The 23754-nt window shown below is 36.1% G+C and overlaps 1 protein-coding gene across 3 annotated transcripts; it reads right to left on the reverse strand.

The window, feature by feature from the left end:
• Window positions 1-212: 212 nt before the first annotated feature.
• On the reverse strand, window positions 213-23008 carry LOC101209612 (gamma-tubulin complex component 6). Of its 3 annotated transcripts, none has more exons than XM_011652891.2 (14): window positions 22572-23005; window positions 21638-22357; window positions 20491-20691; window positions 20059-20370; window positions 18513-18637; window positions 16887-17990; window positions 15363-15504; window positions 15093-15252; window positions 14761-14924; window positions 13301-13386; window positions 13037-13136; window positions 11920-11981; window positions 1290-1449; window positions 213-794 (listed from the first exon to the last, which is right to left on the reverse strand). In XM_011652891.2, exons 1-14 carry the CDS (start codon window positions 22731-22733, stop codon window positions 621-623), a joined length of 3672 nt encoding a protein of 1223 aa, XP_011651193.1. In that variant the 5' UTR covers window positions 22734-23005; the 3' UTR covers window positions 213-620. The 3 variants fall into 3 exon arrangements, 2 of the variants coding, with proteins under 2 accessions (XP_011651193.1, XP_031738214.1); XR_004215166.1 differs by lacking the exon at window positions 213-794 and adding an exon at window positions 1925-2034 and having other exon boundaries at window positions 1313-1449; window positions 22572-23008; XM_031882354.1 differs by lacking the exons at window positions 213-794; window positions 1290-1449 and adding an exon at window positions 3357-3532 and having other exon boundaries at window positions 22572-23008.
• Between the last annotated feature and the right edge of the window lie 746 nt (window positions 23009-23754).

Raw genomic sequence — 23754 nt, forward strand, 5'->3', positions numbered from 1 at the left:
GTGACCTCTAAATTTTCTGCTTAATAGTTCCTATCGCACTCAGTTGTTCCTCGATCTGTTTCTGCATCTTCTTCCATCTCCCCAGGTTTTCGAACATCTCTGATATCACTCGTAAGGGTATTTCCTCACCATTTAATATTCAAACAATAATAAATGAAATACAGGGGAATAGAGTTCGATTATACTAAAACAACAGGCATACACAAACCACAGCCAAATAAGAGGGTTGCTCTGTCCACTAAAGAAATTCAATGATACTTGCTTAAGTAATACACAATATCAACTCTCTTTACAAAGAGCACAAGATGACAAGATAGACACATTTTCTATAACACAAACTAAGAGAAAGCCACACATCCGCACACTTCAATTTTAAAAAAAGAAAAGAAAAGAAAAGGAAGCAACTACCAAAGTAATAGCAGTACTACTCATTACAAGAACCAAACCTATGTGTGAAGGGATAGCATAGCATCATCACTAAGAAATCTTGAATGCAACATGGTTCTAATTACAAACATTCAAACATTGTAGAAAAAACCCCACCTCGAACGTATCTATCGAATTCAATTTCAAAAACACTTTAATGATGCCCCATATCTTTTGTGGTTTGAAATATACCATTAGACTGAGAAAGCATAGTAACTCATTTCATTACCAGTGATAGGGTAGTGATAGTTGTAATTGAGACATTCCCAAAGTCGAGATAGCCCAAAATCTCCAACCTTAGGGGACTTCAAATGACATAGGTGCAATTCCTTTATGCTTCTATCAAATCTCTTCTTTATGACAAGTACCTGTAAGATGACATACAGTTTAACCTCCTTATCAGTTCTCTTTTTAGGATAATAGGAGGAAAATATATTATATATTTTCAAGCTACGTACGGGTAATATACATAGTAGTTGTCAATTTCAACCAAGGCATGTATAGCAAAGAAGTTGTTATAAATGTTTCCATTATTATATTGATAAATGTCAACTAATCTCAAGAATGGGGAATAAGGAGACCAATTGTCATGTCAAGTCAAACACGAGGAGAACAGGAAATGAATTCCAAATGACAAAAAATGCAAGAAAATAACTTCTCTTTAGTGCATATTTTAATGAATGGCTTTCCATAAAACTACACTACATTTTAGGTACAAGGACGGGAGAATTGAAGCATGGACAGACTAGGATATTTTGAACACTTGCCCTAGATTTGAAGTGTGAAGCAAAATTAAAATTAATTGCTCCTTAGTCCTTACCAATCCATGATCGTGATAGGGAATCTCTACTTAGGTAAGTTACCTGAGCCTTGTTGATCTCAGAAAGTCTCCTCGAAGAAGCTGCATGATCAACTTGAGTATTCCACATGTCACCAGTAAAACAACATCGGAGATCTAGAGCACATTGCAAGAGTTGATTAATGGTACTGGCCACAGATTGGGTTTCTTCAGATAAGAAACATCTGCAAAAGGTTATACATAAGAGATATTAGGAACTCAGTTAACGAAATCAAGAAACTTATATGCTTCCAGTTCCACTGGTTGACAATGAAGAAAAATGAATGAATATGTTTCTAAATCACTTTTTTTTCTATAGACAACCTATAAAGCACATACATTGCTCGAAGATTTGAGGTCAAGTTGAATGTTGCAGACCTCTACGCGTTTGACCAAGTCAAGCACACCTTAGACAACACGAGCCATTCTTACTTTTATTCTGGACAAATGAACTTCCTAGTCTTGAGTTTTCCACCATTATATTATTTGGTCTTTAAACTTCAAGTGGCATTTTCTTTCCTTTTTGTACTTTTATTTATTTGAAACAATTGAAAGAACATACCAACTCCCCAATTACAAAAGGAAAAAAAAAGTATTCTTTGATTCATTCTCTTTCAAATACCCCAAAAGAGAAGAGATCCAGAAGTGTTTCATCAAAACCTTTGCTTTGCTTTTCAAGGACCACCCAAACAGAGCCTCTACCATCTAATCAACAACTAATCTAGGCAAATAGCTGGAAGTCCAACTTCATTCAGCAGAAAGCTCCAACCCTGGAAGCAAAGAGACAATGGAGGCTCCAAATGGGTGACAATGATAACCAAAGAATTTTATTCATGAACTCTTATGCGGAGGAGGAATGGGTGGCAATGATAACCAAAGAATTTTATTGATGAACTCTTATGCGGATGAATAAATAATATATTTTTTAAAAACGGAAACAAACATCTTAATATAAAAAAAGAGACTAAAGCTCAAAGTAAAATAGACATACCAAAAGCAAAAAGGACTAAAAGAACAGATACAGCAGAAACTGAGACAAGAGAGAACATAATAAAATTTCAGACCCTCTGAGCCCGAGCAAAACAAGAAGAAGAAAATACAAAGCAAAGTTAAAAAAAAAAAACGGTCAACAAGGAGCCCCAAATCAGCTAAAAACTTAATCACAAATGGCTTCAGAAATGAATGAAGGAAAACATCAAGAAAAGGTAAACAGCCGAGCTGCTTCAGGCTTGATTGAAAAATACAATTGTGGCCCTAGAAGACTTGCTGAAATCTTCCACCTCAACAAAAAAACTGCGCATGTACTATTGAAAAAGCCCATCAAAGCTCCAATTCTTCGAACAGAATTATGAAACGAAGAAAGAAATACAAAGGAGAAGGCCAAACATGAAACCTCGCTTTACAAAAAACCATTATCTTGCTTCAACAATCCTTCCCATACGCCCTGAGAATCACCGGATTCCCATTAAGTTTTTAAGATTAAATGTCTGAGGAACCAGAAAACACGTCTACTTTCAGGGATCAAACCAAAACTAACCCACATTTCTCAACAAAGGACTTAAAATGATCTGGAATATCACATTGACGAGCTTGTGAGAGAATTCCAGCGACTTGTTTCTCAAAAGTTAAATCTTCCTCATCGTGAAACAGAGAATTTAGATCGGTCTCTAAAGGGTCCTTCAACAATTGATCTTCCTTCTCTCAAATCTTATCAAATCACCTACCTCACTGCTCAAACTAAATAGAGAGTTAAAATATGAAACAAGCTTCTTTTTTGATGAGGAGACCGGAGTTTGGCTAGGAGAACCTCTCAAGAACTTTACCTTTGAATTAGGTAGGGAAAAAACAAAGTATTTAAAATGTCGATGGATCGTAATTTGAAGAACTGACCTGTTTGAAAAAGAATGGGCTTAAAGATGGGCACAATTTAATTCTAAAGGATCAGGAATAATTAATCTATTAGGAAGTGTTTGTTTCTAAGGGTTGGGATTCGATGGGTTAGGCACCCAAGCCCAAACCTTGTTTTGGGCAAGGGTTTAAGAGGGCAAGGCTTCCTATATTCTTTCCCATTTATTCAAATCCATGTGTTACCTCTTTGTTTTTCTTTTTTTTCCTTTCCAATTTAATTTAGGAAGTTCATCAGCCAACTTCTCAAAACCACGTCCAGTGACCATCACCAGCCACCAACTCTGCTACTCCGCCGGCAAAATTCCGACCACCAAACCCCTACAAATTTCCGGCCACCAACTTGGTAGGTTCTTGTTTCACCTGCAAAAGATTCAAACCACACACACAGATACACAAAATATTTCCAGCACACTCACAAACACAGTACAATGGAGAGAAGATGATATATGTGTGTGTGTATATATGCAATATGGAATCATAAGCTCCACAAAAGAGTTCCAAACAAGTATCAGCCAAGTAGCCAAGTAGGAGGGCTGCTCTCTCCCTAATGAACAATGTTCATTCAAAATATATAATAACCACGATGATCAACCCTAGAACAAAATGCCTAAATATATTCCCTTTCTGTTGCTGCCACGTGTTGTTAGGACCACTGGTCATCCTAACAACCATGTTGTCTAGGTGGAATTTTCCTTTTTACCCCTCCTTTGGTAAACTTGGGTGATTGGAGGCCTAGCAATACCCCCATGGAGAAGAGCCACCTTGTCCTCAAGGTAGAAGTTTGGGTATTGGTTAGTAAGCATAGCGTAGGACTCTCATGTTGCTTCATGGCTTGGCTGATCCTTTCATTGAATTAAATATTCCCAATCTCGTTCAGCATCGTTCCAACGAATTTGGGTCATGTTTTCAGGTTCCAAAACAAACTCCATTTGATCATTGAGCATGGTTATATCTGGTTGGATTGTATGTTTATCTTCCAGCGCTTTCTTAAGTTGTGAAACGTAGAAAACCGGGTGGATTTTGGCAGTTTCCGGCAGGTCCAACAAATAGGCTACCTCCCCCACTCTACCCAACACCATATAGGGCCAAAAATATTTGGGAGATAACCTTTCACATCGCTTCTTAGTGACTGATTGCTGTCTGTAGGGCTGTAATTTCAGATATACCCAATGCCAAAAGCCACGTCTCTACGATGCACATCGGAAATTTTTTTAATTTTCTCTTGTGCATGTCTCAAATGACCCTTTAAGGCAGTTAGCATTTCGTCTCGAGCTTGCAACTGATATTCCACCGAATCATTCGAGGTGGTGCCCGCTTGGCCATAAGAAATGATAGGTGGCGGTTGTTGTCCTTAAACTACAGCGTAAGGAGTGTTTTTTATTGACGCTTGGTAGTTGGTGTTGTACCAATACTCGGCCCATGCAATTTTATCACTCCATGTTTGTGGTTTCTTGTGACAAAAACACCATAAGTATAGTTCCAAGCAATTGTTAACGACCTCTGATTGCCCATCCGTTTGTGGATGATATGTCGTGCTTCTTTTTAGTTGGGTGCCTTGCAATCAGAATAACTCTTTCCAAAAGTGACTTAAGAACACTCGATCTCAGTCGGATACTATCAAACGCGGGTACCCATGAAGACGCACCACTTCCTTGATAAACACCATAGCTACTGTTTTGACCAAAAATGGGTGACCCAAGGTTATGAAGTGAGCATACTTGCTTAGGCGGTCGACTACCACCAATATTGTATCAAACCCCTTGAATCGTGGCAATCCGTCTACAAAATCCATGGCTATGTCTTCCCAAATACAGTTGGGAATAGGAAGAGGCTGCAACAGCCTGGCCGAAGATAGCGCTTGAACCTTATTCTGTTGGCACACCGAACATTGATCCACATATAACTTGACGTCTATCTTCAATCCTTTCCAAAACAGCTCTGTTGCGATTCGCTTATAGGTGCGTAATTGACCCGAATGTCCCCAGATAGCCGAGTCGTGAAAGTGTGCAAGATGGTTGGAATTAAGCTTGATTTCTTAGGAAGGACTAACCTGCCTATATAAAACAGCTTGCCTTGTCAAACTGTATATCTAGGAATGTAGTCCACGCCCGTCGAAAGCCGGTCAAATATTTCCTTTAGTTTCGCATCCTCTTGAACTTCCCTTTATACCACCTCGAGATCTAGTAGAGATGGAACAGTAATCACATTCAGCTGGGCCTCAATTGGACTGCGTGAAAGAGCATCCGCTGCCTTGTTCTCCGGTCTTGCGCGATAATATATCTCAAAGTCAAACCCCATTAATTTCAATAGCCAGTTTTGAACACCCGGTATCAGCTCTCTTTGTTCTGGGATAGGCCTCAAGGCTTTCTGATCAGTATACACCACAAAGCGATGGCCCAACAAGTAGTGCTGCCATTTTTCCACCGCCAACACTATGGCCATGAGCTCTCTCTCATAAACTGATTTTTCACGTGCTGTTTCTGATAGTTTTTGACTGAAGTAAGCAATCAGCCTCTTGTTCTGTGATAAGACTGCACCTAATTCAAACCCTGACGCATCTGTTTCTGTTTCAAAAGGCAACTGGAAATCCGGTAGCGCTAGAACCGACAGTGTAACCATGGCTTTCTTGAGGGGTTCAAATGTTGTTGTTGCTTAATCTGACCAACGGAAATAATTCTTCTTGGTCAACCGCGAAGGGGGGTGGCAATGGCACCGTAGTTTGCTACAAATCGTCGGTAATACCCAGTCAGTCCCAAAAACCCTCTAAGTTCCCTTACGTTCTTCGGCACTGGCCATTCCAACATGGCTTTAATTTTCTCTTGGTCAGCCTCAACTCCCTTGGCAAAAACCCAATGGCCCAAATATTCAATCCGGTCTTTCGCAAAATGACATTTCTTCCAGATAGCAAAGAGACAGTGTTGTCTTAATAGTTGAAACACCATTGTAAGGTGCTCCAAATGGGTCTCCACATCCTTGCTATACATAAGAATATCATAAAAAAAAAAACCAGCAGGAACTTACGTAAATAAGATCGGTAAACCAGATTCATAAGAGCTTGGAAGATCGCAGGGGCATTAATTCATAAACCCTAGAACAAAATGCCTAAATATATATTCCCTTTTTGTAGCTGCCACGTGTTGTTAGGACCACCGGTCATCCTAACAACCATGTTGTCTAGGTGGAATTTTCCTTTTTACCCCTCCTTTGGTAAGCTTGGGTGATTGGAGGCCTAGCACAACTCCGCGACCACTGCCAACCAATCTCTAATCACTACCGACCAACCTCGAACACATTAACAAGACTATATACATAAAATATATTGGTCTATGTCGATATATTATACAAATTGTATTTTTCATGCACTTATCAAATATACACTAATTTAATTATAGAAAATTCAAATATATAGTGATATATATATAAAATAAACTTCACTTACATGCTTCCTTTTTAACATAAAGCCCTAATTTTGTTTAATAATATTTTCATTTTCCTCGTTGGTCAGTTTAATTAGCACAAAGACTTTGTATCATTTTTTTAACTCAAAATTAAAATGTTGGAAACAACTTAGCAGCCAAATAAAAATTAAAATTCAAACTTTATGATTTCTTTTACTCAAATATAATTTGATAAAAAAAATTATAATATACCACAAACTGAATTTAAGATTAAAATACTAGTTTATTTCGATTAGAGTTTAGCAAATTACGGTAAAAAACACCTGATTGTTTTCAAATTAGTTAAAGTGACAAAAGCTTGATATTTTCTTTCAAAACCTAGTAAAATCAAAATATCAAATTATAAAACACTAAATCAAATAAAATTGTAATTTTAGTTGAATCTCTATTTCAAAAAAATGTTGAAAACAATTATTTTTCTAAGTTTTTTAGTTATATTTTAAATTTAACTATATAATCATAAACTCAAGATTTAGAAAATCTGCACTTCATTTAAGCCTGTACTCCAAACACAGTTTTCTTAAACCCAAACTACCTAAACCTACACTTCAAACATAGTTTTTTCTTAAACCCAAGCTACCTAAACCTCCCAGCCTAACCCCAAGCTCAACATTCTCAGGCTTAAGATTCCAAACCTGGACATCGAACACCTCCTGACTGTTGGACAACATACGTACATACGTTTCGTAAATATGTATGTATATAAATATATATATTATAGAAAAGGTAAGTTCTCTCTCTCCCCTCTCTCCTCTCTCCTCCCTCCACCCCACTCCTTCCGATCTCCCCTCTCCTGCAGCCAGGTTTTTTCAACAGTCCTCACCGTTAAGTTTCAAAGATCACCATGGAGGTGGTTAGCTGTAAAATTGACCGGTCACACTACTGCATTTGGCAAGAAGGAGATCGTTGCTTTATTGAAGATGTAGAAGCCAGCAGAAGCATCTCTCTATCTGTTTGCCAACTTAGATGGATCTGGTTAGCATTATCTGATCTTATCAGTTTTTCAGTAGGTAGACACTTTAGGAAATTTGGGGATATCGACAGAGGCAGATTGAGAATTTCAAAGTTTCAAGCTAAGTTGGGTTGGATACTGAGCTATGATCACTGGCCATATTCAGGGAGTCTCTTCAATATCATAGTGTGCTTAGGTAGTGAGAAGCAAGGCTGGAAATTGTTTTGCTAAATGCTGGATAAGTTTGTCGAAAAACTGGATTATGCTAGATGGTTTTCTAATAATTCCCTCAAGATTCCTCCTCCGAATTTGAAAAGGAAACTAAGTTATGTTGAGATGGCAAAATCAAGTCTTTCCAGTTCCCCAGTTCCAAGACCTAAATTTAAGGTAACCGACCAGATTCCTAGTAAAAAAAGGAAGGTTCAAAAGTCAGTCTATTTTCCCCCTTCAAGACTTGCTGACAAGAAGTGCAGTGATTGTGGAATTATTCTGGCCTAGTTTAGAAGTGCAGCCATCCCTATCCTTCTATCAGCCATAATGAAGATTGTCTCATGGATCACTAAGGGCTTAAATGATTCCTCTAAATGTACAGCATTCATTCATCATAATCTGCAATCTAGATGTGTTCATGATTCAAGAGTCTAAGAAAGATAGTTTGAATTCAGTTTTCATAAAATCACTGTGGAGATTCGAAGTTATTGGCTAGAATTTGTGGCATCTGTCGGGTCATCTGGAGGAATTCTTATCACATTTTCTTGGCAGGGAAAGGAATTTCTTTCTAGTGAGACCCTTCATCACATTTTTTGTTTTGTTTTGTCCGGTTTTTTCTTTTGGCTGGGAAAGGATTTCCTCCTTGTTCAATGTAGTTTGGAGTTTTAATCACTCTCTAGGCGCTACTGTGGTTCAGCTGCTGTCTGGTCTGATTTTTTCCAAAAATGTCACATCATTTGGGTAAATTTGTTAAAAGCTTTATTTTCATAATTATGTTTCGAGCGAAATCAAAATTTCTTCCATGATAAAGCAAAGTCAAAGAGCAGAAATTATGTGTGCAGTAGATCTTAGTGCTGCAGCTTGGTGTTCATTAAAAAAGGAGTCCGCTAATTTTTCTATTCAAGATATTTACCTCAACTGGAATGTCTTTCTTAAGCGAGCCTAACCGATGCTTGTTCATTTTCTCTGCATTGCTGTTCTCTGTCCGAAGTTTTGAAGTCTTGACCTTGTTTAATTTTATTTTGAGATTGTAATTGTTTTTTGGGGTTTCTTTCTGAATTTTCAGTTTTTTTTTTCTAGACCCTTGTAATAGGCTGTTTGTTTTTAGGTTGCTCCTCTGTTGGTTTTGTTTTTCTTTGATATTTACTTTCTCGGGATATGATGATTGGCGCTATAGGGGTGTCAACCTAGTTGAGATATCCCCTTTCTATTTCTTCTTTATTGCTCTCTTTGTATAATTCTCTTGTACTTAGAGTTCTCATTGATAAAGAAGTTTTGTCTCTGTTTCAAATATATATATATATTGTTTACATGGCAAAAATAATTGAGTTCACTAATATTCCCCATGAGTTGGTTCCATTCTTAGCAGCCTGTGGAATTGAACTAATCTAAGGAAAAAGTAGGCAAGATGAAGATTCTATCATGGAACACTACAGGGATAATGGTTTGTAAATTTGATGAGGTGATGTTGGAACATGTAAGGAAAACGTTATTAGTTTTTTAATGGTGTTCTCGGCAAAAGATTAATTGGGAGAAATCATCCATCCGTTGTATCAATATGGAGGACAGCAAGATTCTTTCAACAGCTAATAATCTGAATTGCAAAGTGAAAAGCCCTCCCTTAATTTATCTTGGTCTTACTTTGGGTGGATACCAAAAGAGTTCTCTGTTCTGACAGCCTATTTTTTATAAAGTCCAAGGAAAGCTGGAAAAATGGAGAAGAAAGAGTTCTAAGCTATTTGGAAAGAATTATGAGAAAGTTCTTTTGCAAAGGAAACAAGGGAGAAAAGTTGGATCACTTAGCAAAACAGGATGATGTCACTAAATCTCATAAGGATGGAGGCCACGGTTTGGGCAAGCTGAATCACTAGAATTCGGCATTTTTGTCTAAGTGGGGCTGGCACTTTTTGGTTGAACAAAATTCACTATGGTGTCAAGTGTGATTAGAAGCATCCATTGAAGTGGCACCTTCAATTGGCATATAAGTGGAAAAGAAACTTTGAGCCTTAGAAGCCTTGGATTAGCATTTCTAGACAATGGCGCAAAATAGATGCACTGGCACTCTTCAATTTAGATAATGGCAGCAGAATCTTTTTGGCAACACACTTTGGATAGAAAGAAATTCCCTGGAGTGTAAATTTCCAAGACTATTTAGGGTTGCACTGAATCCAATGGCTCAGTTTCAAATCATTGGGCCATTTCAGCAGCTCTTGGTCCACTATTTTCTGAAGACTGCCTTATTAAGCTAGCCACCTATCCAGATAGAAGGTTCCCTTGAAACAAATGGCTCCTTCTCGGTAAAGTCCTTGGTTAATCACCTCTCTACATCTTCACCTATTAGTTGAAGTTTGGTTTGAAAGAAATCATAGGGTTTTTCATGGCAAGCCTTCGACGTGGATGGACGGTGTTGAATCTGCTCGACTATGAATGCAACATCGTGGTGTTCCCTATCCAACGTTTTTCAGGATTACTCTCTGCTGAAGATTTTGCTGAAATGGCCAGCCTTCATAGCCCCACCACTTTGAAGTCTTGGACAGCATGATTTTTTAATAGCCTTCTGCTTCCATCAGAACCTAGCATAAATGAGGGCTGCTTTTCTAATGTATCTCTGACCTTATTTTGTTTTATGTTTTGTATGGGCGACTACTTTATCTTGGGTTTGCAAAGGCTACTATCAGCCTAGAGAAAGCATAACTTCTTTTTCTGCACTATGGATATGATGAGGGCGCAAAGGGGGTGTTAACCTAGTTAATATGCACAGGTGCACCTGTTGATCCAACTCTTTCTTTCTTTTCTCGTTCTAAAACCCTATTGTACTATGAGCATTTTTTCTCTCTATTTAAAATAGAACATTAATAATATTGAGACTTGTTTACTCTTCAAAAAAAGAAATATAAGTTCACTGAATTTAATTAACAGAAATTCATAATTAAACACATTAAAGAAAAACCCAAATTAAGCAAACAAAAGTTCCCAAGAATGGAAAAGAACGAACCCACTTCTCACATCTATAAATCTGAAAACAGGTAGCTATATCTTATTTTCTTCCGTCAGATCTAAGAAGGGGCTAGGGCCCTTGCACATTAGCGAAAGCAAGGGCACGGTGCAGTAGTGCTAAAAGACATTGCTCAAAGTTTACAAGTACAAGATTACATAATACCCAGCCTTCAGTGCAAGCTCATCTGGAAAGAGAGGTACCTAAAAAGGCCACTTTTCTAAGGCTTTGGCTCTTGAAGAATCAAAACAGGGAACTGATTGTAGAGAAAAATTCCTAAAATGTTCCTTCAGTCCAGTTGGTGCTCCATGCCCACAAAATTAAAGGGGAGAAAGGATGCTTCCCATCTCTCCTTCCTCTGAAATTAAACCCTAAAATTGATATCTTGCATCACTGGGCATTTCTTCCAAAAGACACCCCTCTCACTAATTTGACAAAAAGTTCCACGAATTCCCCATGATCTTGCAAAAGAATTTACATTGCTTCGTCAGCCTACGGATGACCTTTTGAAGGATGGCAGAAGCATTGTGGCTAAACCTCGTTGAGGGTACTCTAATGTAACTTTTTGGTTGAAAGGCATCACAGGAAGTTCGAGGCCATTAATAGAGTTTTTCCCGATTGGTGTGTCTGCCTGGTTGTCTGATTCTCTTTCATCTTTACTTTTTAAGGTTCAACAAACCTTTTTCTCTTTTTTCTTACAAATCCAAACTTAATTTGAGCTTGTACAACCTTATCCTCACCTGAGTCCCCTCTTTTGAATCCCAGAATTATCCAACAAAACTTGTTTCTTCTTACCAAGAAAAAAGTGCAGTTAATTCCAAAAGAACAGAAAGTTAAGCATGCGAAGGAACTCTTATAAGAGAGGGTATGAGCTTTGTAAAAGAGGGTCAATGTACGATATAGTTGTGTTAAGTAAATGCTAACAGATCCAACTCATCCTTTCAAACTGTCCTCTTTCCCCTTTGGATTCTTTAATCACAATTTATGAGATTGATTTCCCAACTACAGTCTATAGAAAAAGAAACCTATTCCCCAAGCAACTTTCTTCTCTTCTTTCTCATTCAAGATCCTCAAACCCCGTACTAACTATCCAGTTCCCAAAGATACTTTTAACTTTAAGATAGAATCTTACGTGTGTAGTGCGTCAGTTAGATATGCCATATGCATTGACTCCAGATCCATCATATCTTTTGCCTACATAAAACAGAAGCATGTCTGATAAGGAAAAAACCAAAGCATTTAAATGCATAAACGAAGATGCTACCCACTCTTTGGTCATGAATGATAAATGAAAGGATGGATCAATACATTTCTCCCATATTAATTAATTTTAAGATGGAGACTTCTTCGTAAAATGTGTTCCAGATTTCTTGATATAAAGAACAATGAAATCTAGATTCTAGGATGAGATGCATTGGATGGTCAAGTAACAAGATGCCTTAAAACACGGAGAAATTAAGATTAAAAATTTTTAATCAATGTCGAGCACGATTCTATAAAACAATATCAGGTCACAATGTAAGTGTTGAAATTTGAGAAGTTTGATCCAATAAATCTTTTTTTTTAAAAAACCAATAAATGAGGATAGCAATTATTAAAATCAATGTAGTAATTAAGCAAGCTAAGCCCTATTTCAAACCTACTATATTTAGTTTTTAAATATAAAAACTTGCTTTACAGGACAACTTGTTAAAAAAAATGATATTGAGAACAAAAAATGGTAAACTGGAAACAATATTTTGTTGTTTGCGTGTATAGAAAATTTACCATGTACTATAACAACCAATAACTACTGAAAAAAAAGTTATCATAATTATAAAATAGCACTCCTCAAATCATAAATCTAATAACTACTTTTATAAACCACCAAACGACAATTTTAAACATGGTTTTAGAAACAAAAGCAAAGAGTCATTTTTCACAATAATCCCAAACATGCACCCAAAAAAGTTTAAATACTTCATCATCACTTTAGTTCTATTTCTGTATAGATTCAATGATGTTTAAGTAAACGAATAAATATGAGAAAGTAAAAATTTTGGACAGAAGATGGATAAAGAAAATGTGAAGTCTTGGAAATAAGATGAGAAGAGAGGGGGTACTCTTTTGGTCCTACAAAAAAAATATAGGAGATGTCCTTCAAAGAAAAATAAACCTAGAATAACTCAATAACCAATCCTGAAGAATAAGAAAAAGTGCCATAAAATAATATTTTATACTAACATACGAGATAAAACATTGACACTCACCTTAAGTTGAAGAGATTGAAGAAATCTACACCATGAAAGATGAGATAATTGAGACTCCACATAATGCTGTAATACACACACAAAATGGTTGACTTCATGCCTGATAATGAAAGAATGAAAGGACAAAAATAGTCAGAAGACAGAAGTACACATGATAACCACAAAAAGAAATTAAAATTTAGGTATGGGTCCATGTTAAGAGTAAGAAAATGGCAGCATTATGAGCAAATCAAAGAAAGACAAATTGCAATAAATCAGGAGCACCTAGTCTTCACCAAAATATTGAAATGTTGGATTTCCTGATTAATAAGTTTGGAATGGCGATTCCGACGGACCGAGAGAACCATGTCCTGAATCAAAATTTGAAGCAAAAGGCATAAGTTCCATTCATATTTCTAAGAATTTAAGACCAATTCAACTTCAACTAATTATCCACGCCTGCTAAACAAATATTATTCCATTGAACATTCTCGTATCTCCACAACTACTAATGAAATTAAAACCTGATTTTTTTTAACCAGAAACAACCTCTCAACAATATAATAAAAAAGAATAAATGTTCAAGAGATACAAACTCCTAAAGGGAGTGAAAAAGAAAATGAAGCAGAAAAATTATAAGTATCAAACGCAACTGTAAAGAGGTTCTAATTATCCAAGGAAACTAAATAAATAAAAAGCCAAATCTAAAATCTTCCACTGAAAACTTGGAGGGATTACAAAAAAATGAAGAACATAGATGAGACCCCCAAACACTGAAAAACCCAATAGCTGCTTCAGAACTCCCAAATAAAACCAAGTACCAAACAGCAACCAATCACAAAAACTTCTAAAACCAAAAACAGAAATCTACACAATCACAAAAGCTTTTAAAACCAAAAAGAATTTTGATGCAACAAAAACAGAAAGATACACAATACCAAAAAGAATGATTCTATCAAACTCTCAAACTTCAAGCCATTTCTGCACATAACACCTCAAAAAACTCTGCAACTTAGCAAGAACAAATAACCCAATCAAAAAAGCTTTGGAATCTCCTTTACAAGTCAAACCAAATATCTCAGAGAAGCCAAAACAAAACTTTGCAAAATGAACAAAGATGGACCTTCTATCAGAGCCAAATGAGGACTTCACAAAAACAGAAGATCTCAGTCATCTAAGAAGGCTGACAACCCCCCTCCCCCCCCATCGTTCAGTTGAAATATCTATCTAGTTCTAGAGGAGGGAAAAGGTTGTCATCCATGTAACTTTGTCGGAGTCAATCCTAATTCCTAGGTAATGAAAAAGAAGGGGAATAAGACGTGAAGACATAATACATCACACACCTAAAAACTCGATCTAAAAGGTTGAGAAAAGAAATAGCTCAAGGAAGAATAATTTGATTCAGAAATAAATTGAACAAAGATCCATTTAAAACAAACCTTATTTTTTTCATAAAAATTATAACGTATTCAAAATATTATTTTTGTATTGCTGCTCTAAACCTTATCTGATTTCCACTCATCCAAAAGCCCCATTGTATGCATTATAGTCAACAGTTCAATTTTTGTTGTCTAATGTCTCTTGAGTTGCCACCAAACTTCTTCACGATTCTGTTGCATATTTGTATTGACCATGCTTTATGGATTATTGATTGTTCGATATTTCAAACAATTATATCGAAACGAATTATGTTGCTTCAATGAACCAAACCCTTTGACTTATCAAATTAAAGGACATATCACAACCTTCAATAAGGACCAAACTTTGGTCAGAGAGAAACCAGCAAGCTTCACTTTAACATGAAAACTGAAAATCTCAGCATATATTTTCAGTGCAGCAGGCGTAAGAATGATATTGATGGGCCACTCTACTTGATATCCCAAACCTAGAAACTCAAATGAATCAATCCCTGCAGTTTACAAAGGATCCCAAGGTTCAAATTAGAACTAGAAAAGACCAAAAGCAAATACAGATTAGTTTAAACCAACAGGTACCAAAATATAAAGTTCAACCAAATGAGGGCTGTGAAACAGAAATAAAAAGAAGGTGGTATAATTGGAGTGAGTAAATAACATACCGATGGTTGCTTTGGAAAGTGGTAGAGTGCACTGTTCTTTGATGTAGACAAATAATCTATCCTTGTTGCGGTCATGTTCGCACGATGACTTTTGAACAGACAATTCAAGATAACTTTGAATATCTTGAAGCTTACTATCTGCCTCTATGACACACCACTTCTGTGCTTTCAAGGAGTGGCGATGAAGGAAATCACAAAGAAATTTCATCAGCAATTTCAGCTCAGAAAAGATAACAAATTGAAAAAGTAACTCGGTATGCATTATAATACATGATTCCACAGAGATGTGATAAATGAATCTGCCCAATCCGCTATTTCCATAAAGTGGTACCGTCGTAATGCAAGAAGATGCCCTCGCAAATCAAATCCTTCATCTAGTAATTTTACAGTTAACTTGCTGACATAGGTATATCTGGCAGTGGTAAAGGAATAACTATTGCCCATTATGCCAGATGGATCCTTCCAGAAATCCAACTCAATGGTGAAAAGGTAGAAAGACTCAATATCGGGACAAGTAGAAAGCAGCCTGCAGTAATTGACCTTAAAGGTTGGAGATCTTGGACAATCACAGTTTTCTCTCAAAATAATTGCTCAAGATGGAAAGCTTCCTTCAAGTGAAAAGATAACTCTGGCCTTAAGTGGGACTAAGAACTAGCTAGGAAGATTGTTTAATATTATTGATCTTCAAAATAAGCATATAACATAACAACACCAACAAAAGAGATGCCAGCACTAGAGAAAAGATTGTTTAAGAGACACTTTACTACTCACATAAATCTTATTTGGTAGGGAGTCTGAAAACAAAAAACTTAAAAACAAGGGATTTAGTAACAACAAAGTTGTATTAAATGTTTTCAAATGTGTACTTGGTACTGAGGTGGTACCAAATTCAAATTTTGGTTTCTAATTTAAACAATCGTTTTAAATGAGTTTGATACTGTATCTATAAACCGTTAAACTATAGCTAATCCACTAAATATTAGGCTGACAATAAACTATTATAAATCGATTTATGAACATCTGTTATATTAAAAAGGTACAGTTATTATTTTGTAATATTTATTTATAATACATCACCTAATACATATTCTAAATTTTTTTAAAAAAGTTGAGTTTAGAACATGGAATATTGAATTTCTAAGGGTTGCTTTCAAACATAGTAAAATGAACCAAAATATTTACAAAAAATAGCAAAATTTTAGAATCTATCAATATCAATATCCAACAACGATAGATTATAAAATTTTGCTTTATGTGTAGATATTTTCAGCAGTTTTGGCATTTGCAATAATTTCCCTATTTCTAATAACTTTTATCTTTATTTTATATGATTCCCCATTTTAAAATTCAAAATCTGAATACACTGAAAGCATAGACAAATTGTTTTCAAAATTTGAACTGTATAGATCATGGAATCCGAAAATTGTTTTATGAAACAGGATCTCCCAAACACATATTTTCTGGACTCAAATAGAATCCTAATTCCCAACCAAACAAACCCTTAATTGTAAATGGAAAAGGAAACTTCCATAGAAGCAAACAACAGGATAATCAGTACCATACAGTAACTATGAACAGAAAATTACTTGTAAAGGCCAAGCCTATGTGCAATGAAACTACAGCAATATTAATGTCTGAACCTCCAGCTTACTGGGAAAAACTGGCAAAATATAATGACAAACTGCAAATGCATTCTGAAAATATATATATAACAATTTAAAGAGATAGGGTAAAAGACACAATAAACAACCAGATATAACCAGGCATACGTCCTACATATTTGCCAAAGGATACTGAAGTATTATTTCTTGCACTAAGCATTTGTGAATAACAAAATCAAGTGGCAATTCAAACAATCCTGAACGAGATAGCCTCTGCCCTTCAGCACTCTTATCAACAGTTCTTTTGCTTGCAGTACAAAGTGTAGTTTCCCAGCTCCTTCCACCAGAAACATTTGTGGAAAGATTTTCTGTGTCATTGTAAGATTTGGTATTGTCTACAAAAATATCCTCTCTAGATCCTCGTTCAATAGAGTCAGTGCTTTTACTATTAGTAGCAGGACTTTGAGAGTTCCCACCACTTAAAGATTCGGCTCCAGAACCAGGGAGTACATTTTCTGCACGTACCCTACACGGATCCTCTACAACAGAAAAATCAAAGAAAGGAAAGGATTGACCTAAAGCACTGGTGTGTCTCTGATCAGGCTTCGTCGTCACGGGAAGGAAAGCATTTCTGGTAACCATTGGGTTCAAACTTAAAAAGTTGCTAGAGCAGTTGAGATTCTGCAGTTGTAACATGAATAAATTAGAAGCACGTGGAATATTATCAAGTTGATTGTCCATTGAGACATCCTTTGTAGCACTGGTATTGTCAATTCTCTTCCTAGAAAGAGATAATTCTCCAAAATGGGCTCCATAATTTCTTCTATCTTTCCTGATATCAAACTCCAAGGAATGGATATCTGAATAACCAGTGCAAGTGGCATCAGCATTCCACGACCAATTAGCTAAGTCAAAGAACAAAGATGTATCACTTGAGTTTAAGGCATTGTTTTGAGATTGCACAACACAGTTTGCATCATCTATTTTTGTAAATGTCCCATCCAAAACACTTCCTACATGAAATAATCCTTCTCCTTCACTTTGAGAAGGCGTTCTCAAAGAATTAGTATTCAAAATCTTCTTAGAGAAGCTTAAAGAAGAAAAATGATCTTTTAGCACACCCGTATTATCATGAGGCTCAATCCTTTGATGAGATTCAATTTGATCTTCACCACTAATTGAGGATTGGCATCCAGGGGAGTCATACATGTCAACAGCCGAATCATACATGTCCACTTCAATGTCAGTTGCATCCAATGAACTACTAGAGTCGTCATGATTTGTCATGTCTTTTAACCTGGATCAGATCAATAAAACTCAATGAATGAAAACTGTCAAGGAATTAGCCAACAAAAGCTTGAATAAGATTTATAAAACGAGAGAAACAATGAACAGAGATGATTATGCAACAGCCTCACAAAGCCCTAAAATTTTGTGCCAAAATATATTTCATGTGTGAACAGCAGAGCATATGCGTCTACACACAAGGCCTTGTGTACTTTTACCATACAATGGACACATAGCACTCTTAGAGAAGTAACCAACAATATAAGATTGTTAGAATCCTTTCCTTATTTTCTAATTATTTTCCTTGTTAGAATCCTAGAATATTTATGGAAAGATTGTGGGAATATTTTCCTTATTTCCTGAATCTTTTCCTTTTTTATTCTCTTGTATACTCTATTTATTCTCCCTTGTACCTATTGTATTATTCATTAAAAATTAATAACAACAAACAATCGTGGTTTTTCTTCCAGTACTCGGGTTTCCACGTAAATTGGTGTGTGCACTTTGTCTCTCCTTTAAATAAAGACATTACATAATTGAGCTCCTTTTATCTGGTTCTGGAACAACTATGCTACTCCCAGACTCAATTGACAAAGGTGCACTTATGCTTCCTCCAACATGAGCAAGGATCATAGATACTGCATCATCTGGAGCCACCTATTAAAGGACAATATTCATAAGACTGATATTAATAACACAACCAGCAGCAAAGTTGTAGAACTGCAAAATATATGACATATTAATAGGAAGAGCAATGAAGAAATTGATCATAGGTTAGACATCTTGGAGCTTACTTTTATCATCATGTTCCACAACCTATGTTGTTAAAAGCTCTATGAATAATTCTCAGGGTAACATGGCAGGGTGAAGACAAACATAAATACACATACCCTTATAAAAACAATACCATGAACTACCTACCGGCTACAGCTGATCCAACAAAAACCATTTTCCCTCAATTCAAAATTTATAAATTTAGACAATTGTTTTCAATAATTAGGGCATCAGGAGTTCAATTCTTGCATCAGTATGCTCATCATTACCCACCCCTCATTAATCCTCCAAAACGTTTCACCCTTCCCAAGAGTCTAAGACTACCTAAGGGTCGAAGACAGCAAAGAATTTAAGTTATTGAGTACTTGTTGAAGTATTTGTAAAATATTAAATTAATCATAACCAATTAGTTCACGCTTTTTAGGGTTGATGGATGATTTAACAAGGTATCAAAGTCTAGATCTTGTGTTCAAACTCCAACATCATTTCCTCTCCATTCAACTTTAATATTCACTTCATGAACCTTCTACAAGATAAAAAAGATTAAATTTGCCACAACTCCATCAACTTAAATTTTTGGATTGATCGGTGATTTAATATCTCTCAATATCAGAATTTGAATGAAGTTAATTCCAAACATCCCAAGCCCTTGCCATCAAGCTACCAGGGTAAACTTTGTTTGCATTTCTCATAACAAAATGCAGAACATGACCAAGAACCCTTATTGCAGCACCAGCAACTACTTAAAACAGAGGAACCTAGAAACGGGATGCAGGACTATTGCCAATTGTGGCTCTGGCTTTAACACAAACTATGTTGATACTCACAATTGTGGCTCTGGTTTTGACCTATGATCAGCTTTTCCATGAGGCACGACCTGTCCTTTAAAGGGTACTTAAAGCATGAATTCAAAATTTTAAAATTAGGAAGGAAGCCCAGATTTAAGAAACCAATAGTTGGAGTGCACGTTTGAAAAGCCCACATTTAGGAAAACTAAAGCGATTTGTGAGTTGTGAGTTTTGAGAAAGTAGATTTGGGGTACTATTGAAACCGATGAGTTTGTCCAATAAACACCAGGTTTGACTGACTCATGGGATTAACGTAGGTTTGGCATCTTGTGCCAAACTTGCCAAAGCCCAAACTCTCATTCGAAACACCTCCTCAACATTATGGAGGAAGGACCGCATTAATCCAAAGTTATAAAAACCAGAATATTTGTGCACAATGTTGTATCATGAAAAACAGAGAGCTATTTGCATCTGCATATTTCTTATTCGAGATGCATATTGTAGCATTCAGATTACCTGCTCATATCTGAACTCCATTTTAGTCAAAAAATTATCGAGCTTTTTCTGCATCATTTCATAGTAAATATTCCTTGCAGAAACCCTGGACTCCACATCTTCTTTGCTGAAAGAGATTACAGATTCATAGCTCCCATGATAGCTAGAAAAGCCAGTCCAACAAGGAAGAAAATCATCATAAGTACAGTCTGCAGTGGCAACAGAAGTACCCAATTCAAGTAGTTTCACTAATACTTGAAGCTGCTGGCCAGCTCTGAGAAGAGGAAGCAATAATTCTTTCATAAAACAAGGAATAGAAACTCCTTCTCTCTCCTACAGGGAATGGTCCAGAACAATGAATGTCAAACTCAAACCAAGGAAACCACACAAGAGGACGAAATAAAACTGCTAACTGCTTTTAAATTTACAAAAAAACAATAGTAATAAGACTACCCTTGTACATGCTAGTGGGAAACTGGAGATTCCAGCAGTATTGAGATTAGGTGTTTTAACGTCAACATATTCAACTACGAACTCTGCATAAGGGTCAACAACTTCAGCTTTGTATATCCATGATCTAATAAAAGCACAATATGGTTCACATGAGTGGAGGAACAGAAATTTGAGTACAGCACAGTGTGCAGGATCAGCAACCTAGAGAATATGGGTCAAAAATATGTTCATTATATGATCCATAAAAAAATATTTTATGGTATAAAAGAGCAAAGTTGTAAGGGAAAGGATAAGAAATTCAGTTGCACGCAAATGCATTTACTAAATAAGCATAAGCATAAATATGCATTTTTTTCTTTTTTTGAAACTACATAAACATGCATATGAAGAAGCTAAAGCGGCCTCAAATTTTATGAATGCCCCAAGTTGGTATCAATAGAAACGAGGCATAATATCCCGTAAATATGATGACTTATACAATGGATTCCTCAAGATAAAGAGAGATTAAAATCCAATTCCAAGTATTCAAGGCATAAATTCAAGCATCTTCACCATTTCATTAAAGTCAGATACCAATCAACAGCTCATCTACATTGCCTAAATACCAAGCCAAGAAGCCCAAGGTTCAAACTACAGACTTGCTTAAACCAAAGCATGTGAAAGGTAATATGTCAATAACTTCTAAAGGTCATCAACCAATATTCTGCAAAGCACAAACAACTATAAGAAAGCAAATAACTCCCTTTTGCAGTCATTCATATAAACCTATTAGAAACAACTAACCACATGATAAATCTAATCTTGGTTGCCTTCTATCAATTTCAGACAACAAAACCGCCCACTGCAACCCCAGTCTTTCTCATCATAGTACACACAAATACTGTTAAAGGATTCATTTTTTTCTCGCACCTCCAGTACCAACTCACTTGTTTGGAAGGGATTGCTGACAGGACAGGACAAACAAGAAGCCAGGATAACCTTTTGATTCTTACTCTTTTTTCAGGTATCTCCTAATACAAAAATTATTCTAAACCTTCAAGTGACTTAATAGGCACCAGAGGAAATATTCTTGTATAATAAATTTTTAGAATTCAATGAGAAAAGTAAATTACAAACCAGAAGAAGGATATTTTCTAGTTTAGCTCACCTGTAGTTGAGTGTATAAATATGTAAGCAAGTCTCCACCCCTATGAAAATTACAAAATTCAGACGTTGCTTTACAAATTAGGTCTTGAAATGGTAACAATGAGAAACAATTGGCTATATTGTGCAGGTTGCATATATTTCCAAGTACTTCAATCTGATTTCTCAATTCCCTTGTATGAAGGTACATCTCCAACAATGTTACTTCAGAATGCACCACACTCATAAGACATCCTTCCACTGATGATTCAATAAAAGGCGCATCAGGCACTTTTGACGTTCTTCTCAAGCCTACAGAAGCATGCAACGAATCTAGTGCACACGTGTATCCTTCTAAAATTTTTTTCAGAGCAACTGCAAATGCCTGATTAACAAGACTCTTTTGGGAGCGTTGTCTCTCTATCACTTTACTGTCATCGTTACTTTTGCATTGTTCGAGCTTAGATTGATAACTCATCTGATTAAATGTTTCGTCTATACCCATTTCAGTAAAGTGGCCTACAAATTTATGAAGCAGGAAAACTAAAAATCCAACACAGCCAAAGGACCTGAGTATTTTTCCCAAAACATGCGTACTTGAAGAACGATTCCATAAAGATGGAATTTGATGGAATGTCCTGTCCGAAGGATCAGAACAAAAGGCAGCAGATACATTTTCCACGCTGATAAGTGCTGATTCCAGCCCTTGTAGTGCGTTCATGGCCAATCTAACCAAGCTCGCCTCCTGAAACATAACGATCGTAGTTTCAATCTTCAAAAATCAGTGCATAAGCAATTTGATACTCAAAAGTTGCAGTAAGTAACAAAACTAACAAAATGACAACGCCAAAACTTTAAAATGCAACAAGTATGATAGAAAGAAGTGAGAAGATCAAGCAGGTTGTAATTCCAAAAAGAAAAGAGGGATGAAGGTAGAGAAAAAGGACGAGAAAAGTTACAGAGACTGAAGATGAGGAGATGGCAGCACTACAGCGGGAAGGGAGCTGAGTTTGTTGGCTTTGTAAAGGGAAGGACTCCCAAGTTTTAGGAGGAAGCCATGGACCTTCCATCTTCAAACTCTCAAACAGAGATTGGAAATTCAAATTGGTATCTACGGCCATAGTTTATACTTCAATGCTAAAATTTTAACATCGGCAGAAGAATTCTTCTCCTTCCGACTCGATGTTCAACAGTTTCAGAAACGCCTCAGAATTGCTTCATGAGAATGAAGGCAAACCAATGAGAAGAACCCATCCAACTTAGTTTCATGGAGGAATGGAAGAATTTAAAAGATGAATAAAACTTTCAAACACAAAAATCGGGCTCTAGAGTTCGGAGATGAAAGGAGAGAAGGCGGGAGGAGAAAGGTTCCTTTGGAAATGGGCCAGTCGACGTGAGCGGTGGGAGAAGGGTAAAATAGTCCTTTCAAACTTTTAAAGTTTATAAGTCTGTAAAAGTAAAATCAATCCAAATCTCCTTTCCCCTTTTTATCTCAGTTTTGGCAATTTACCAAGAAAAACTTCCCGTTGATTGGACGTGTTTTTTAAAAAATTATTAGATAAAAGGTGTGATTTTTGTGGTGAAAATAAGGACTAGCCTAAACACTCAAATTCATAAAAATATATTATTAAAATTAGGGGTGTAATTGGGCTGGATCGGGTCGGTTTTCCTTCGAACCCGACCTCACCTGAAATACACGGGTTTCTTTCTATTATGACTCAAGTCGGGTCTTTTTTTTCCCCTCTTCTTCCTCTTTTCTTAAATTTATTAAAGTTTGCATATAAATTTTTATTTTCTTTCCTTACAAAACACAACTATTAATTTTAAATACTATACACTTTTTGTGCAATAGTCCAATTGATTAAAGTGTTGAGTTGTTAAAGGTAAGAAAAGCGTTAAAAAAGAATAAAAAATCTCCTACAACAAAAAAATCACAAAAAAATATTATCAATTTACATAAATCATACATAACATTCTCAGCCTACAATTAAATGCATTGCCTACGTTCCGCCTTGTTCATATAACCCAAAGCCCTTCTATCACTGTGCTTCAAGATTCTAGAATAACAAGATTCAATATTTAACAAATTAACAATTTAAAACAAAAAAAAATGTAAATAAAGATTTGAGAGTAGGAATTTAG

Source organism: Cucumis sativus, chromosome 3 (assembly GCF_000004075.3).
Source record: "Cucumis sativus cultivar 9930 chromosome 3, Cucumber_9930_V3, whole genome shotgun sequence".
Taxonomy (NCBI): domain Eukaryota; kingdom Viridiplantae; phylum Streptophyta; class Magnoliopsida; order Cucurbitales; family Cucurbitaceae; genus Cucumis; species Cucumis sativus.